The 20,113-nt window shown below is 30.0% G+C and overlaps 1 protein-coding gene across 1 annotated transcript in view; it reads left to right on the forward strand.

Moving 5' to 3' along the window:
- LOC144850951 (proprotein convertase subtilisin/kexin type 7-like) overlaps positions 1-19,503 on the forward strand; it is a 59,838-nt gene extending 40,335 nt beyond the window's left edge. The window contains exons 14-16 of the mRNA XM_078708474.1: positions 1,904-1,991; positions 11,138-11,255; positions 15,440-19,503. Coding sequence (XP_078564600.1) covers positions 1,904-1,991; positions 11,138-11,255; positions 15,440-15,931 — 698 coding nt within the window. The 3' untranslated portion in view covers positions 15,932-19,503. The remainder of the gene's footprint in view (positions 1-1,903; positions 1,992-11,137; positions 11,256-15,439) is intronic.
- Positions 19,504-20,113: the final 610 nt, after the last annotated feature.

The raw sequence follows: 20,113 nt of genomic DNA on the forward strand, positions 1-20,113 counted from the left end.
AAAATGACATAATTCAATGGTTTTTTTTTACTGAAACTGCTCAAATGCAATAAATGTTTTATTTATGATTATTTTTGAATATAAATGGGTTCAAATATTTGATTTGCATTAATGCAACTCTTAATTCTGGAAACATTATGGTAATTAATGGAAAATACCATTTTTAAAAATTTGACATTTTGAGAAATAGAATATATAACACATAAATTGTTAAGACGATCTTACAAGTAAATGTTTCCTTGGATGTAAACTGATATTATTTGAAAACTTTTAGTTAATTCTAAATTTGTATTACAGTTTTTAAAATATACCAATACTACTTTTTGGAAGTGAACTTTGACCTAAAGAATAGAACCTCTAAAAAACTACAACTCTTAAACCAAAGTTTATTAACTCAAACTTCTTCATTCTTCTTGTATTTCCATTTTAAGCAGAGAAATGTACAGAAAACTTGGCATTGTGGTATAACCCAAAGGTGTTTAAAAGTTTTGTTGGTTGTGATAAGTCTGCAGCAATCTGTCAAAGAACTGTAGTAACTAACTACTGTACAATTATATCTATATTGAAATGTTTTTAGCGAATACTGTGGGGAAAGCAGCCATCAAACTGTGTTTTTATATTTGGTCCACACACTTTGAAAGTTGTCATTTGTCAAAAATGACAACTTAAATGTAGACATACATTAAATAATGTAATTAGTTTTGTGACAGATAATTTAATAGTTAGTGACAAGTTCAAATAAAACGGTCAATGCCTCTGGAAGATGAAGTCCCATTAGCTTTTTTTATGCTTCATATTATTAAGTAGATTAGGCATTTGTCCATTTTAGCCCTATATTGGTCAAATTGCTAACCGGGAGAAAACCTCTTTATTATGGAAATGTTTGAATGTAAGTACATGGACCTTGTTGTTCCATCTGAAGGATGTGGCAAAACGTGTAAAATAATTGAGGATGACCATTTCTAAATTTATTTTTAGTTCTTCAGAATAAATAAACGAATAACGGAATATTGACAAACTATTGCATTTCGTGATTCTAATTAATTTGTATGTATTTAATATGGCTAACACCCATGGGCTTTAGGTAGTGTTTACTCTAGGTGAAAGTTCATTGGATATTTCTTTGACAATCAGTAATTAGAAAAAATCTTTTTGTAGATCAAAATGGTCTGTAAATTAATTTGTTCTTTCTTTCTTTTCTTTATTTCCATTCATCATACACAATCATAAACATACATAAATAAGCATAGTACAAAGAGAAAAAAGAATGGAAAGGGGAAATCGGAGAAGCATAACTTATACAAGTAGAAACCCCCTGTTGCAAAATAACTATATGGTATATTTGACTTAATATTCATAAAAAGAAATACATTTTGGTACACATATTATACCTTACTACTAAAGCAAGAAGTATCGAAAAAGGAAAAACTTCTACTGGTGGCGCTACATAGAATGAAACAATGATTACTAGAGACTTTTGACAAGTCTAGTCTTGTAGTTAACATTTAAGATTTATTCATACATTATAGAAACTTCAAACTTTATGAAATAATTAAACTTTTTATCAATGATTCTTCATTCAAGAGCCTGTTCCAACTTTGTGGGTTATGCTCTTTTATTAGAACTGTCAACATTTTGAAACCTCTTTCCAGTCACCAATATGGTACCTGATATCATCCTCAGCCCCCATGCTTGTCTGTATTGTTTGTGTATAGTATGACATATTTCATGTTTTTTGAAGATTTTGTAAACTTGAGATTTTGAGCCTACCACTTTAGTACAATAATATTTGTGGGGGAATTGCCCCATAAATAAACATTAATACTTGTGGGCTACTATGTAAATATTTTAATTGTAAATATTTTCCCTTTTCATAACTCGAAAATATTTTTTATTTTTTCAGGTAAGACTGGAAGTGGTATCTTGGTGAAATGGAAAATTACAATTTATGGGTCCCAGATGACATCACAAGATATCAAAGACAGACAAATGTAAGTCAAATACTTGTCTTCTAGATCATGTGACACTTATTCTAACTGCAGAATACTACATTTTGTTTTAACTCTTTAATCTGATTATTACAATTTTGGGTGATGATATGCATTCTGTATTGGAGTGACTCTCGTAAACTTCTACATAGACACAATCATACATTATTATTGCAGAGAAAAAATTTGTAGATCTTTTTCAAAGAATGTCAATTCTGATGATTATCTGCTGATATATTATAAGAGAGTGTTTGTACATTTGTTTGTTTGTACATGTGTTTGTTATTGCACACTTCTATACCCATCATGGTTTTTTTCTTCCTTATATCTAATTTAACACAAACTGTTTATACTAACAAATATTACTGTTGATTTATTAAATGTAAACTTTTTGCTTTTTTTAAGCATTTGTAAAAGATAAAAAAGCACAAAACCATACTACAACTTGAACATTCTGTAAGAAAGACAAATTTAAGTTTAAAACTTAAATTAATATTTCCAACGTGTGTCCACTCTAAAAAAAAAAAAGAATCGACAAGTTGTAATAAAATGTAAAATAACATAAAACTTAACTTGCATTCAAAAAAGTAATTGTGATATTTCTCGTAAAAGCAGCAGAAATAGTTGGATGAGAAGCCATAATTGGCATTTTGATCGTAGATTTTATTGAACAGTCGATGTAATGATAGTTGTCTTTAAATCATGCCTAATGTTTTACCATGCCATCAATTGCTGAAGATGAACCAAAAAAAAAATTATTTTGACATAAAATATTATATTTATTATTAGCTTTTAATTTTTACTTTTACAGTATAGTTAAGACATTTCAAATGATGAATTTTATCATTTGAACTTGATTTGTTGTTAGCTAATATGTAGGTTAGTTAGTTATTTATTAGTAGTTAGTTGTTCCAAGTGCCATCTTGCCTGTTTCCAGTTTTTCACTAGAAGAACAGAGATTCCAAAAAAGTTTAGTTAAAAATATTTACCATTCAGCTCTGCTCAAATTAACAAAGGTAAACCTTTTCAAAGAATTTCATTAAGCTTCTAAAGTTTATAAAAGATTTTTTTTTCAGTTTTTGCAATTGTTCTTTCAAAAAAGAAATGTTATCTTTTTTTTGGGTAAACTTTTTCTTTAACTAATAACTTTAAACAACAACCCACTTCTGGTTGACTATATTAAAAAAAAAATTATTGGGTTAATATTTTTTACTAATTATTATGTCTATAATATTGCCTATTAATAATATTTCTTGAAGAGGGCCCTTTTTTTAGTTCGTTTATGTATATGCATCTTTTAATCAAATTGCTGACAACTGACATTTCTTTGTTTTTTACGAAGACAAATCAAGTTTCTTGTATCTTATTTGTTTTAATTGAGATAAATTGATTCTGTTCTTCCATCGGAACATCTAAATTAACCTCAGTCAGAGTAATGGACCAGTGGTAAATTTCCTAACAGCCCCTTTCAATCAGCTAGCGGGCAAGTCATCTAAATTTAACGATCTAAAATATCTATAACATAATATTCTCCTTATTTAATGCACCCGATTCATTTGATACTGTAGAATACAGTTTAATACCGCACTGCATGTTAACGCCTCAAAGGCTCTGTCAAAACTTGAGACGTGGTCAAATGGCGGAGGTGGTAACTTAAAGCTGTAACGAACAGGCTAAATGTCTGTGTCACAGGCCTTATTATACCATTCATATTTATAATGTATTTGTATAAGTATTTCTAGGAGTAGTAGAAGATTTGTTTTTTCAATTTCATTTTTCTACAAAAAGCATTCTAAAACTCTGTCTACACAATCATACTTTATGTGACAAAAAAATGTGATGTGCTTATATGGACATGATGATGTCCATCTTTGAGCATATCACAAACTTATTTGGGCATACCACTACCATCTTTGGGTATATCACTAACATATATGGGCACATCACATTTTTTTTGTCACTTAAAGTTTGATATTGTAGACAGAGCTTAATAGTATTAGGGATCATGCCAAAATCATTCTCTTACTTCCATAACATAATTTTTTTTTTTTTTTCAAAAGTCTCACATCAAGAACGATCTTTTGGAATGTGTTCTAAATGTGAATAGAATTCATAGTAATATTGTTTTCTTTTAAAATTATATTTCATAATGTATTTTACATTTTACCAGATTAATGTATTAGCGAGTTGATGCAACAGTTGCTCGTCACCTAAGTGTTAATGGTTGACCTCTAAGGTCACTGGTTTGTCACTTTCTCCCATTGTTACAATTGTTTTTTATAGTTAATTACTTCTAATTGCCTGTCATTTGACATTAAATATATAAATAAACCGACGGTTATAATTTGTCTATTAATACTATCTTATTACAGTCGATGTGATGGATAGAACTAAGCTGTCAATGAGCTGTCACTGTTTTTATCTATATATTGTTTTGTTTAATATTAAATGAATTTAAAGTAAAAGTTATGAAGAAGATGATGGGTGGTAGGTACAGACACCAGATTCATGAGTGGTATCATAAAACAGCATGCTGTATCGTGTTCTCTGACTACAAACTTCATCCCATATGGAATACTCTGTATAGCCTCTCCTGACACTATACAGTAGCATTTTATTGAAGAACGTTTATGTCGATGCTTTTTCTGCAAGCTAACTGATTGGTCAGTGCTTCAGGCCTGTTGCTGTCAGCAGACACGATACTGCAGGATGTTTATTGTCACTGGACATGATACTGTAAAAGAATAGGCTGTTACAGATGAATGATGTCTCCCTCATTCTTATGCAATGCAACCATTGAATTCAAATTCTATTATATTTGTGTAAAGAATTTACTAATTGTAAAATTCAAATTAGATTTAAATTTTATTTTTTACTTTTTCATATTAAGATTGTTATGAAAATTTTAAAAACATTTCAGCGCATAATATTTGGGTCTATCATAAAATTATCTTTTTTGTATTTTTTATTGTTGGTTTTAATTTGGTAGAATGAAATTCTAAAGAACATTGATCTAAAATTCATCAATATGATTCAATTTAAAAAAAAACATGGTACCCATGCACTATAGGTTATTGTTGCAAATATAAAAATGATTGCTATTTTAATTGCGTCGTCATCACCATTGCCAAAGGCAGCAGTGAAACGGTAATGCGTTCGTTGATTGTCAAGTTCATGAAGGTCATTTAATTTTCCGTGCGAGACAGATGATAACACAATTTGATTATATTTTAATTTTTTAAGTAATTTGATAATACTCACCTGTATGCAAAATTGATTTTTACTTGTACAATACTTTTTAATAGTTTTATTTCTAATTTTATTATCTGTCCGGATGTGTTGTTCGTAGACTCGGTTGAAAATTAATATTGATATAGCAACCAGGTATTCTATGTAATAAACAATCTAGCAAATTATACAACTCAATTGGAACATGGACTCATACTTAAATTTTGAATAATCAAATGAAATAGTAATCAATTTTTGTTGCATCAAAAATGCCTGTGGGAAAAAATGCTGGCAACCTCAAAGTGAAATGCAAATTACAGTATAGTGTTAAATATACCACAACACAAGGTGGTCTAATGGGTAGGTTGCCAACATATTAAATAGATGATTCTGGGTTAAAATCTTAGTTGGTCTCAGATTTCCTCATCTTCACGGTTTCAAAATTAACTCATTTTTTAAACATTACTATGATGTTAGGCCTACTATGAAAATACTTCTGTACAATATTAACCAAATTCATTTAAACATTTAATATTCAAGATATGCAAATATTTTGTGACAAAAACTAGAAATAAACTTTGTTGATTATTTATACTTTTTCATGCATGAAATGATAGTTCTTCTTTCTTCTTCTTTTTCTTTTATTCAATTTTTCACACTTCAAAAATAATACAAGTCATGTGAAACATGAAAAATGAAGATTAAAGATAATGTCCCCCTTCTCCACCCCACCCCGAATAAATTATTTAACATTTTTTTATGGTTGAATTTGCCATTTTAATGTCACATAATATAATAATATAATAATTGATCACTTTGATTAAAAATTGGATAGGAAAAAAAATATTTACCTAAAAATTCAAATTGGCTGCCAGCCAATGGGTTTTTGGTTTAATTTAACAGTTTATTTTGTCATTCTATACAATTTTTTGATTAATTTTTCAATTTTAAGTGATCAAACTCTGTTAATTCTACAAAATGGCCTATTCAAAGTTCCGATTTTAATAATCTTCATTTTTCATGTTTTTGGGGAACAATACATCTTTAACAATGATGAAAAAATGAAATATTTGAGCTTCGATCATTCACAAACAAGTTTTAATATCATCAAGTCCTTTTTCTTGATTCAAATTAACATTGTCACAAAAACTAGAAACTCTTTCCATGAAATTTGATTTGAAAATTAAAATTAATCCGGATATCACAATTGTATTTGTGTGGTGTGTGGTCCCTTTGGAACCGATACGAATCTGCTTCAATAATGGAATATACAACGCGGGATAATGGAATATATGATGCGGGATAATGGAAATCCCTAGTCAATCCCAATTGTCTACTTTGAAATTGATGCTATACGATGGGACAATTCTGTTATCTATTTACAACTTTAATAAATTGTATTTTAGATTCATGTATACTGTTATGTTTTTTGTATAATACATGTTTTATAGGCTCTTATAAATAATTGAATGTAATAGTTGTTATATATAATCATATTTTATTATTTATTGTTATATATCTTAACATTACATTCATGTTATTAACATGCTTGAGAAAGATATGGATTGTCTTATTATGTCAACTACAAAGAAAAAAACTGTATGTGAATAATACGCAGGTGGTGATTCCCAATATGTAAATAGCAGGGGGAGAATAATCTAGGTAAAGAAACAGGTGGTAATGTATACATTGTATGATATCATATTCAATATATCTTAACATTGAATTGATGTTGTTAACATGCTTGAGAAAGACATGGATTGTCTTATTATGTCAACTACAAAGAACAAAACTGTATGTGAATAATACGCAGGTGGTGATTACTTATATGTAAATAGCAGGTGGTGAATAATCTAGGTAAAGAAACAGGTGTTAATATATATATTATATGATATCTTGTCATGTTCCTACAGCAAGCATCCCTGGGTGTTTTTCATTTGGGAATTGTACAGAACATTATTATTAACATCAACAACATTATCAAGTTATTCAATAATATTACATTACTTAGTATAACATTAAGAATCTCCCTAATGTTCCATAAACACATTAAAATGTTACCAATGCAATTACACACACACACACATATTTAATGATAGTTGTACCTTTGAGTGAGATAGTTTATTGCATTCCCAGCTGTTGATACAGTATCTGTAGCCTGAAACATCAGCATTATTTTACCAACTTTTATTATGATATGGTCTTAAATTTGGGGAGTCTCTAATTGTAAGTTTTTAGAAGGAAAAGTCTGTATAGTTTGAGGTGTTGGAGTGTAGTCACTAAACACAAACACACACACACAATTAAGATACAAAAAAACAACAAAACATCCAATTTTCAGGCTGTATCACTCTCCAAAATGTTGAGATTCTTGGAACCTTGTTTCATCATCATCTTTTATTTGAGTCAGCTTCCTCTTTCCACTTGTTCCTGCATCATGTTCCTCCAAATCTTGAGTTTTTGTATGGTTTTAAATTTGAGGAGTCTCTAATGGGAAGTTTTTTGGAAAGAAAAGTCTGTATTTTTGTTAGGTGTTTGTGTTTGGTCACTAAACAAAACACACACAATTATAAGATACAAACAAACAGCACCTTCCATTTTCAAAAGTTGGGAAGTTAGAGTCTGTTACATCGTCATCTTTTATTTGAGTCACTCCCTCTTTCCACTCTGCTACACCATCTCTCCATATCTTCCTGAATCATGTTCCTCCAAATCTGGAATTTTTGTATAAATATTTTTGAGAGTTGGTGAAATCAGACAGATTTCAACCAAATGACTCATGAATTAGTAGACAAACATCTTACTCCATTTTTTTAAAACATAAAATAAGGAAGGATGTGAAATAATCATAATAACAGAGAGCAATTAAGCACATCAGTTATTTAATTCCCCCAAGCTTTCATAGAGATTCTCAATCAATTACTGTCGTTCGACATCATAAGAATATGTTTTTTTTTAATGGAACTATTTAAGATTCTTATTTTCCGTGTTTAGATTTGGAAATAGAGGTTTTGATTTTTCAGGGATTTCAAAATAATGGTTTTGAATTTCAATTAAATGTGAAAAGATTTTATGAATATCAACGTTTGGTATTTACATTTTCACAGCAAATCCTGCCCTGGTTTCTTTTGGCACATTCAAGGTTTTTTTCATAAAGCTTCATCAAACTTTATGTGACAATAAAATGTGATATGCCCATATATGGACATAATGATGTCATATCACTACCATATTTGGAAATATCACTGCCATATAGGCATATCATTTTTTTTTTGTCAAACTAGTTTGATAGTGTAGACAGAGCTTTAGTCTAAGCTTTATATTATAGCTATCTTTGTTATAGGATTGAGCTTGGTTGGGTCGAGTGGAGCTGGGCTTGGTCACCCTGCCTGAAAGCCTACTTCTATCAACCTTCTACAGAATATACTACTAATTGGAAGATCTTGCATCCTAAAAAGCAATTGCATAAATGGTTAATTCATTCATCTTTTTATTTCAGAATACCATGATGACATAATATATCTATAGGAACTTCTAAGAAATCATTGTACAGATAAAATAAAATTGTAGTTACTGCAGCAACTGCAGTAAAATCATTTTTACCATGATCCCTAAAAAGATATAAAGGATAATACTATTCATTGATAATATATTCTCAAAGCGATTTCTGAGATGTTGTTGGAATGAAAGCTACTGTAGATAAAAAGGGAAATTATGAGGAAAAAAAATACATTCCGGATATGTTAGTTAAATGGAGAATTGTTGTAAAAATTGACAAGTGCTTGTCATCTACGAATTATTAAACTTATAAATCAAATTCAAAGTTTTTAAATTCACTTTGATTTATCACTGTAATGTCTTCAGGTATGCATTGAGAAAGATTTTACATTTTTCAATTTTGTCATCTGAAAATTATTTCAAATGATACTTGTAGTCCGTAGACTTAAAAGAAAATTATATTTCAAAACAGTTTGGCATTCTGTAATCTTTATTGATGCCAATATCCATCATCAAAATAATAATAATAAAAGTCACAGTTTTATTTTGAGAATTGAACATGAGAAACTGACCAATTAATAGTAGAAATGAACATTGGAAGTATTATGGATTATGAAGTCTCAATCCTGAGGACGATCAAAGCATATTGATCGAAACATCGAGAAACTTGACAGTTCTTTTAAAGAATTAATATATGTGGTATACCGTTTAACTTTATATCAACAAGGCTAGTTCAATACCACAATATTCACGGTTTCTACTAGCAAATAAAATAAACAAAAAAAAGAAAAAATGTTGCTCTGGAGAATCACTGCGAAGTTTGATGTGAAAAGAGTATGAAGCTCTGTTTACTCTTATCAAACTAGTTTGACAAAAAAAGTGTGATGCGCCCAAATGTCATAAGCACTCTAAAAAAGATGCTTGTTTTGATACCTCACACTTCATTTCTTTCATTATTTTATTTTTAATCATGTCATTTTTTATTTATTTTTCCTAAAGATCAGGTATTATTTGAGTTTGTAACCTGTAGTATACTATGTATATAAAGACAATTTATTATCAGGCATTTGTATAACCTTTGCTATGTATAAATGTATCTTCATCAATATTACATCAGTGTTGCCTTCTACTTTCATCTGAAAGGCACTTCTTATTAGGTAAACATTGCATGAGGAGCCGTGAGGAGACGCTGCCAATTTTCATGAAGCGAAATTGCTAGAGAATGATTAAATACACTTAAATGACAATTAATATGAACTGTGCTATTTACGACATCAAACATTTCTCGTTTGACATGTTTTTTCCTCGAATAGATACTATGTTTACTTATATAATAATGAGAAGTTCCATTAAATAACTTGATATACTGTACATTAGAAAATGATTACTAAAAAAAAAGAATTTTGAGAATTCTACCATTTGATACTGTATATATGTTCAGTTCTAAAGCTCTGTCTGCACTAACAAACTTTATGTGGCAAAAAAATCTGATGTGCCCATATATGGACATGATGATGTCACTACCATATTTGGGCACATCACACTTTTTTTGTCCAACTAGTTTGATAGTGTAGACAGAGCTTTAGATTGTTTGATATCTCCAGTATTTATTTACGTAGTTTCTGTACTGTAATTCAAAGTTTATATTATAATAACCTGATTAGGGAGCCGCATGTCCTTCGGGTGACAGTGGGTTTCCTGCTTTTGAAAATCCCGAGCCAAATGAATAAAATAAAAATAAAATTTAAAAAAATTGTTGTAATGATCATAAATGTTAGTTCGCATGTTCAATGCATGCAATATGTAAAACTTTTTCTGAAAACATACCATTTGTGGTAATTTATTGAAATTCTTCACCAACAGATGTTATAATACATGGTATTCAATATACAGATGTGGATATAAATTAAAATTGTAAATTTCTATATAATATAAAGGTCATTGAAGTTCAGACTATATAATATACTTATCATAATAAAATATATTAATATTGACAATTCATATTATGATTATTAATTTACTGGTTGTATTTTATTGATTAATCATCAATTTAATAATTTCGTTGGACATATGCTTACTGTTTATTGATTTCTAGTGTTCTGAAAACATTTCTGTAATTGAATACAAATTGAATTTACTATTGTAATAATAGTGTTATCTTTTGATATATTTTTTTCTCTTAATATGTTATTCTTAAGCTTTGTCTACACTATCAAAGTGTATGTGACAAAAAAATGTGATGTGCCAATATATGGACATGAGGATGTCATATCACTACCATATTTGGGTATATCACTACCATATTTAGGCACATCACACTTTTTTTGTCAAACTAGTTTGATAGTGTAGACAGAGCTTAAGTTATTACTGTCTGTTTGGTCATGGACGTTTTTCATTTTATTGTTTTCTTAATTTTTCTGCAGAATGGTGGAAGAGGCGATGGGTGGAGAATTTTTACTAAGTAACGAGACACTGCCATGTCCACCAAGTTTAGCATTATCATTTAACAATGACCGCTTACTGTCCACAAAGTCTTTACAGGTAAACCCTCTTTTTAACATTATGTTAAAAATAAACTTGTTTGTCTTCTCTGCGTTGAAAATATTCTGTGTTCTGCAACAAATTCTAGTTCCTTGAGTTTTTGTCAATGGAATTAAAAATTGCAACTATTTAAAAGAAAAATTTACTCTTGTTGTGGAAAGGTTAGTAAAAATATTACATTTTCACACAACTGGAAAATAGCCTTTGTTCTTCCAAAGAAGAAAGAATAGACAAAAGGGTGTTAGGAACAAGAGAAGTCTTTCTGGTTTTGGGAAAAAAGTTATTTAAGGTCTACAATGGAGAAAATATATTATAATATTAATATGTACTGGAGCTGTAGCTTTGTGGTTAATGTGCCTGCCTTCCAATAGCAAGATCCAGGGTTCAAATCCTGACCTAGTGTCAGGGTTGTAACTCATGACTCTTTCAACTCCACTTCTTAATCCTCAATTGAAACTTAATATCCATTTAGTTTATCCATCTGGTAATTAGCGAGTTGCTCGCTGTTGAATGCGTATGAAATAAACATTTAAAACAAATATGTTTTTTTAATATCCAGTACAAAAAAAAAAAACAAGAGACAAAAGTAATGAATGATTTGTATCATGTTCATTTAGGCCTTATTATTTGTAGTATTTCTTTCAAGATAAACTATATATTTCTAGCAATAACTACAAATGTTTAGGCTACTTCATTTAAAGTCAGACCATCAACAGAAGACTTTTATTTTACATATTGGAAAAAAATAAAGAGTAAAGTAAAGAATACGTTAACTATTAAATAAAAGATATAAAAGCTATTATATTTCAAAAATGATGCGCTGGGAATGAAAAGTAACACCCTCAACTTGTTCAAAATCTAGGTCTACTGTTCAATCCACTTTAAGTTGAAATTAAAGATCAAATTTAAACGCTAAGAAATCAAATCGGATACTGTGATAATTTCCATATTTCATCACTCCTCTAATCATGTTCGTTTGCGCTAAGTACCCAAAATATTTTACGCTGGCATGCTTTTCAATGACGGCAATAACGTGTATGAGAGAAAACATGCTGACTAACCTGTCAGATCTGAAAGAAGAAAATTAAGTTAGGATATTAACAATATCAATTTGATAACAAATGCCGTAGGCTGAATCGCAATCAAATAAGGCGTAATTAAACACAAATTAAGCTTGTCTATTTTCAATTCATAGACCTTAATGAAAATTCTTGACCATAAATGAATGTCCTGTTTATAAGTATCATTTTGACGAGCACCATTCATGTTTGATTGGTACTTAAAATAGAAAAAATGCAATAAGTTAATTGCGCACAAGTGCGAACATACTTGTCTAACACTCTTTTCTTGCCGTAACATTTAAGAGAGGGAGCCCTCCTATTCGTTCCATCTATATACCAGCAGTTCTTCTGTTATATGCGACAATGATCCATGATTTGAGGAAAATTGAAATGTTTTGAACGGTACATTTAAACTATAATCAGTGATAATAGAAAAATGTTTTCAGCTGGTTTTATGTTAATGATCTTTACGATAAACCAGTGAATTACGCACAAATGTGAACACTTTTTCCTTGCCGTAGCATTCAATAGGAGGACCCCAATTCTTTTCATCTAAAGTAACAGTTTTGTACTGTACTGTAAGCAGTACTGTACAAAGAAACTGGTAGTATACACATCAATGATCTACAGTATGATTTAAGGGGAAAAAAAGGTATATGTATTTATTCAATAAATAACAACACAGAACACTATTTAAATACGTCACAATCTGCCTACGGTCTAACAGAGCAGTCAAAGGAAATTATAATTAAGCTAACTACACAGTACTTGCAAACACTTCAAAGAGAATTTGAATTTCAGTGTGAATTTGAATTTGGTTTTCAGAGATGTACTTTTATATGAAAAGAAATACTGTATATACTTATTGTTTAATATTCGACGATCTTCAATTTCACTTCACTTCAATCCAACTCAATTGGTTTTAATTTTTCACTCACAAGAAAACAAACATTGGATGTCTATTTTAAGATCTGTAATATGCTGAGCCTAGCTCATTTGCACCCTTAAGAAAAGTATATAATGTCGATAATAAAAAAAAAGCAAATTAAAAAAATATGTTGTACATTTTTAAAACACGCGAAACGTTTTGCAAAAAAGTAATTCAGCAACATTATTCACGGCATCACCTTAAACACTTCTTGTGTCAATCAAAGACTTACGAAAATTGGAAAAGATCTCGAAAAAATCCTTAAAAGCAGCAGCTGATATAAACTAATTTTAAAAAAGTATATGAAAATAATAAAACAATTATATTTTAAACTATAATTTGCATAATTATAATTTAAATATAATTTGCATACAGTAGAGTTTGTCCACTGAATAGGTGTTAAAACATTCAGTGCCCCTCATTCTTGTTTAGGAAAGTGTCCCCTGGATATGGTTGTCCAAAAAATGGGTGCTACTGTTATTTATTTGTTTAATAGAACATTTTTTTTTAATATGTAAAGTAGGTTATCTTATGAACTACAAACATTTCTCTCCAATATCATAGTATTTTACTTATTAAAGTATTGTTGGAAAGCGGTTGTTAATTTTGTCTTCTTGAACCTCTTTCTTTATTAGATAGCCGTAATTTGTAATAAAACTGAATTAATTTCTGAATTTTCCATTTATACAATTGCTTTAATACCATTTTTATTGACAACAAAGTGGATGATTTATTTTATTTTTCTGTTAGTATTAAATAATATTTGCTATTGTGTTTTTTCTTTTATGTGTGGTATCTCTCTTTTTTTTACTCATTTAAAAATCAATATCATACAGACTTACCAAAAATTGATTTACGTTTTTAAATATATTGTGTCAGGTATAGATACATCTCAATTATTATAAATATTCATCAAATATTAATGTAAAAATATTCCAATTTTTGTGAAAATTATTCAAATATTTTATTTATTTTTGTGATACTATGGAATAAATGTAACCATTAGCATATGTATACATATATTAGTGTACTTTGAAAAATTGGAAAGAAAAAAAACCATTACAAATATTCCATTAAAGACAGTACCTATGCATTGATAATGTAAACTTTAATTGTGCTCTTTTTAAAGCAAGTATTAACCCCTTGAATTGAATACATAATATAGAGGTATAAGTGAGGGGTACCCAATGGGGGTATGGGAGGTACCCAAATTGGTATAAGGGGTACCAAAGGGGTATGAGGTATACCCAAATGGGTATGAGGGGTACCAAAGGGGGTATGGGAGGTACCCAATGGGGGTATGGGAGGTACCCAAATTGGTATAAGGGGTACCAAAGGGGTATGAGGTATACCCAAATGGGTATGAGGGGTACCAAAGGGGGTATGGGAGGTACCCAAATTGGTATAAGAGGTACCAAAGGGGTATGAGGTATACCCAAATGGGTATGAGGGGTACCAAAGGGGTATGAGAGGTATTCAAAGGAATATGGAGGTACCCAAAGAGGTATGAGGGGCACCCACAGGGATATGAGTGATACTCAAAGGGATATGAGTGATACTCAAAGGGGTATGAGGGATACCCGAAGGGATATGAGGGGTACCAAAGGGGTATGAGGGGTGCCAAAGGGGTATGAGGGATACCCGAAGGGATATGAGGGGTACCAAAGGGGTATGAGGGGTGCCAAAGGGGTGGGGTACCCAAAAGGGGTATGGGGGGCGTCGGAGTACCCAAAGTGGTATGAGGGGCGGGGGAGTACCCAAAGTGGTATGAGGGGTACCAAAGGGGTATAAGGGGTACCAAAAGGGATATGAGGTGTACCCAAAGGGGTGTGAGGAGTACCCAAAGGGATATGAGAGGTACCCAAAGGGGTATGAGGGATACCAAAGGGGTATGAAGTATACCCAAATGGGTATGAGGGATATGACGGGTACCCAAATGGGAATGAGGGATATGAGGGGTACCCAAATGGGTACGATATTCCAAAAACAATTACAGATACTATATACATTATCAAGAAATATTGGTGAAAATAGATAAAGTATTAAACACGAGAAAGTTCCTAAACAAAATTTACCCGCCAACACAACCAAGATTTCCATTGAATGTATAAGTATATTTTGAAATATTTCCCAAGATTAAAAAGCATAATATCCATCAAAAGAATCTTTTCAATTGCTTTCTTTTTTTTCTTTAGATATTGCTGTTAGGAGGTTTCTTGGTAGTTTTTATGGCCATTTACTATTCATTAGAGCAGGCGTTCTGTAATGAAGAGGATAAAAATAGCTATCAACAGACAAATGCAAAAGCAGCAGAGAACAGTGACTTAAAAAAGGACTCGTATCCTAGTAGTGAAACTAAACGTTTACTCGATGCGAACTCAGACGCAGAACAGAGGAGTTCAATGTTTGTGGGAAATTCCCAACCTTTCAATTCAGGGAATTCCCAGTCGTTAGTGCAATCACAAGTTTCTGATCCAGATAATTACTTACTCGGTTCTACAAACACAAATCATTTATGTCTCAATCTGAACAACTCGTCGGACTTTATTTCTGGACATTCATGTAATGCGGACGCGTCGTCGATACGACAGTTACCAAGTTCAACTCAAGAAACTGATTGGACGACGCCGGTGCACAATGCCAAGTTTTTTAATAGAGATGAATTTTCTTACAAAGGAACACTATGATCTGTAAATAATTAAATAAGTGCAAATCCAATTTTTAATTTAACCAATTTTGTTTTTCTAATTCCCTTTTCTATGCTATTTTTTCATTAGTTTTTTAATAATTTTTTAGTTTAGAATTATTCTCGCCATTCCAATTCATCTCATATTCTTGACAATTTATCAAATCATGAAGTTATAATGTAGATCATTATGAATATCATTAATAACCAGAAATTCTTTTAAAAACATCGCTTTTTTCTGCTAGAAATCAGGTATCTTCAATATTCAGGACTAAGTAATCATGTCATTTTGTACTGCAGGTACTGCAGGTGCTGCAGTAAATGCAATGTACTATTAGTATGATTGTAGTTTGTTTCAGTTTAAATGTTTACAAGACAGAGACTGTAAAAAAAAGTGTGTATGATTACCAGAATCAGGCTTGCTAAATAATTGTATCAACAGGTTAAGATATGAAAGTGAATATTACTGCAGTATCTGCAGTAGAATAATAATATATTGATGACATAATCCCTTGGTGCCCAAAACAAAACAAGTTATTTTTGGGAAGTTTTTTTATTTAAAAAAAAATTGATTATGCCTTATAATTGCCTGTAAGCCTTAACACATGTTCACACAATGATCTGTATCTAAACCCAAGTGTATAATGTGATCATGTCACTTTGTTTACACTTAATGACATTGACAACAACACATAGAGTCTATAAAATTCATTATTATTTCATTTTATTAGCATCATATTCTGCTTATTATTCCAAATTTACTTCAATTTGATTATTACAGAAATAAGAATATTTTGGACTTAAAAACACAATTGTTTCCATAATTTTACATTTTATTAAATTTATCAATAACAGAAAAATGTAAATTCTAAGCAATTATGCAGAATTAAAAAATAATGTGAAAATGAAAAAGGTGATAAAATAAATTATGGAAATGAAATAAACTTAATAAATTAGTTTACTGTAGCAACTGCAGTAGAATAATTATGGCATGGGTCCGCTAGTAAATCATTGAAGTTATTTATTATTAAATAAAAAAGGTCACAATTGTGCAAATCATAATTTTTATTTATTTGCGTTATTATTATTATTTAAAAATTATAAAAGTGGTAGAACCATGACGTAATAAATTAAATTTGAAAATAACTTCTGATTGTTATATATATATATATCATTCTGGACAATGTCATTATATTTGTAATAATTCATTTTCATTTGGATTCCACTTTTTGAATTGAGTAAAACTTTAATTTTTATATATGAATTGAGTAAAAAAAATTTTTTCATTTAGTGAAAGGTTAAAAAAAACACCAAAAAAAATAAACAAAATTAATCTAATTCAATTCAGTTTTATCTTCATGATTTGTTTTAATTAATAATGAAAAAAACGAGAAACAGATAGGCCTAAATAAATTATTAGTAAGAAAAATATGTGAAAAACAGAAATAAGTTAAAAATGGACATTATTTGACCTTTTTAAAAATGTAAACATTTAAAAAAAAAATTTGATATAAAATAAAAACAACTAATTGGACACCGTCTGAGTTGGTTGTAAGATTTGAAGTACGTGTGTGGTTTAGATATATGCCAAAGGGTGACCCCGATATTCTGCTGCTACTACTACTGTTACGATAATTTGTCACTCTTGTCATTTCAACATTATGATCTTCCATTTGAAAACAAAAAAGCTTACTCTGATGATGGACTTTAAAACGTTTACGCTGTAAACATAGTTCCTATACTGTATATGTGTTAAATCATGTTAAAATTATGTTACTGCAGTAACTACTGTACATCTTTTTACTGCAGTAACGTAGCTTGTTTCATAGAGGTTTATGAGACAGTCACTGGAAATGTGTGATTACCCAACAAAGGCTTAAACAGTTTAATGGAGGAACTGCAGTAGAATGATTTTAACATGCACATGTATGTACATGTGTATAGCTACTGTCTATGTTAACATATACATACAGATATATAATAAACATTCTAACATGTCTGTTATATAAGCATAGTCAGTTCTTATACTGTATATGCATAGTGTATCATTATTGTCTATGTTAACACTGTTTACAATTACTTTGAATTAAATGTGCAGTACATAGTGGACAGTATGTGTAAATGCTTGACATATATACACACAGTAAACGACAAATAGACCGATGTCATTTTCACATACAACAATATGTTACTGTACATAATGCATACACTACTGTATTATACCACGTACTGTGATTTGTCCCCAGAACCTGGACTTTTTTATAAGAATACATTATTTACTTATAATATTATTTTTTAAAAATGATAATATAATGTTATTTAAGTCCCTTTGTTTACTACTTTAAATACAACACACTCAATCTGAAAAACATTATTTATGTAGTAACTTTTATTAAGTTTGTAAAATGTTCCTATATATATATAAATATCTATATATTAATTATGTATAAATAATGTTAAATTAATACAAAAATATATTATTACATTTTTCCTATGTAATTACTTGTACCCGACTGAGCTTCCTAAAATATTGTCAACTCAATTTGAAATAAGGATTGTACATGTGAGAAACACAACTTCAAATATTTTAAAGTCAGCTAAGCATTTTTTTAAAACCTGGTGTCAAATATCTCATTTTCCATTTTAAAGAAAGTTAAGTGTTAAATGTCTTTCATAATTATTTTATTTTTCGCATAATGCGTTAAACGCGTTGTTTGCGTTAAACGTCTTTTTTTTTGCGATAAACGCGTTGTTTGCGTTAAACACGTTGTTTGCGTTAAACGAGTTGTTTGCGTTAAACGCGTTGTTTGCGTTAAACACGTTGTTTGCGTTAAACGCGTTATATATACACGTTTAATTCGTAATATTGTAGCAACATATTTCTTGTTTGTTTCTATTAATTTTATTTTTAAATCGTGAAGTTTTATATCGCAAATATTATGAGTGTTTTTATATTCATTATATGAATAATTAATTTTGAAGATATTGTGATGTTGGGGTGAGGGTTGGGGTTATGATTTATGAGGGAAGTTTGTTGTATGAGGTGTAGAAGAATTTCGTAATAGTTACTACAATAATTAAAGGCTCAACAAGTTTGATTTCTTTTGTTGGTGGCGGGGTAGCATTGAAAACGGACATTAGACTGTTATTATCATGTAAACAAAAATGGTTTTCGCCTATACAATGAAATGGGCAACTACAAAAAAATAGAGCTATTGATTTTACAATAAGCCTTATTAAAAAATTGAAAAGTAAATTGAAATGTATTTTATTGCTCCAAAACAATTAACTAGTAATTGTAACCCACGTTTATTATGTGTTTTGTTGTCTATTATAAGAAAGAAACTAATTATAATAATAGAGCAAAGATATCGGTTTTGGGGAGCTGTATACATAACTGTTTTAATTTTCCTTTAAAAAAACGATTAGCGTTAAGTGTAGATAGTCTAATATTCATTTTAAATTCTTTCTGTGTATATTACTTTTCACTTAGAATATTTGTTTTGTTTTTTTAAATATTAAAGCAAACAAGTTGTAAAGGTCGTTTTAATACAACTCATGGACGATAACATTTTTTCTGTGTTCTTTTGTTTTCAAATGCATTGTCTGAATTGGATACTACACAATGTGAATCTAGTATTAAGCTATGTCTACACTATCAAACTTTATGTGACAACAAAATGTTATGTGCCCATTATATGGACATGATGATGTCTTATCACTACCATATTTGGACACATCACACTTTTTTTTGGTCAAATTAGTTTGATAGTGTAGACAGAGCTTTAGTTTCGTAACGTGCGCGTCAAATATGATAATAATAATACAGCTTTTGTACGCGCGTGTATAAAAGGTTAGACGCGCGCGTACAAGTCTGTATTACATTCTATACGCGCGCGTTTAGACGTTTGTACGCGCTACAATTGAACAACGTCGGCTACAGGTGTTCGAATCTCTGATAACGACCCAGATATCGGGATTAACGTAAAAGTGTATAGTTAAAGCAAAACAATTTCAGAAGAAGCGTTTTAAAGAGCGTATCTGCGAAGCGTGAAATGAATTTTGAAATAAGTACGTATTATATGTGAAGTACAAACACAGAGTTCATGATACGAATTGCATATTTGGGAATAATAGAGACCATATTAATGGTAATAATCGATTATGAATATAAAGAAACTGC

Source organism: Antedon bifida, chromosome 8 (assembly GCF_963402885.1).
Source record: "Antedon bifida chromosome 8, ecAntBifi1.1, whole genome shotgun sequence".
NCBI classification, from domain to species: Eukaryota; Metazoa; Echinodermata; class Crinoidea; order Comatulida; family Antedonidae; genus Antedon; species Antedon bifida.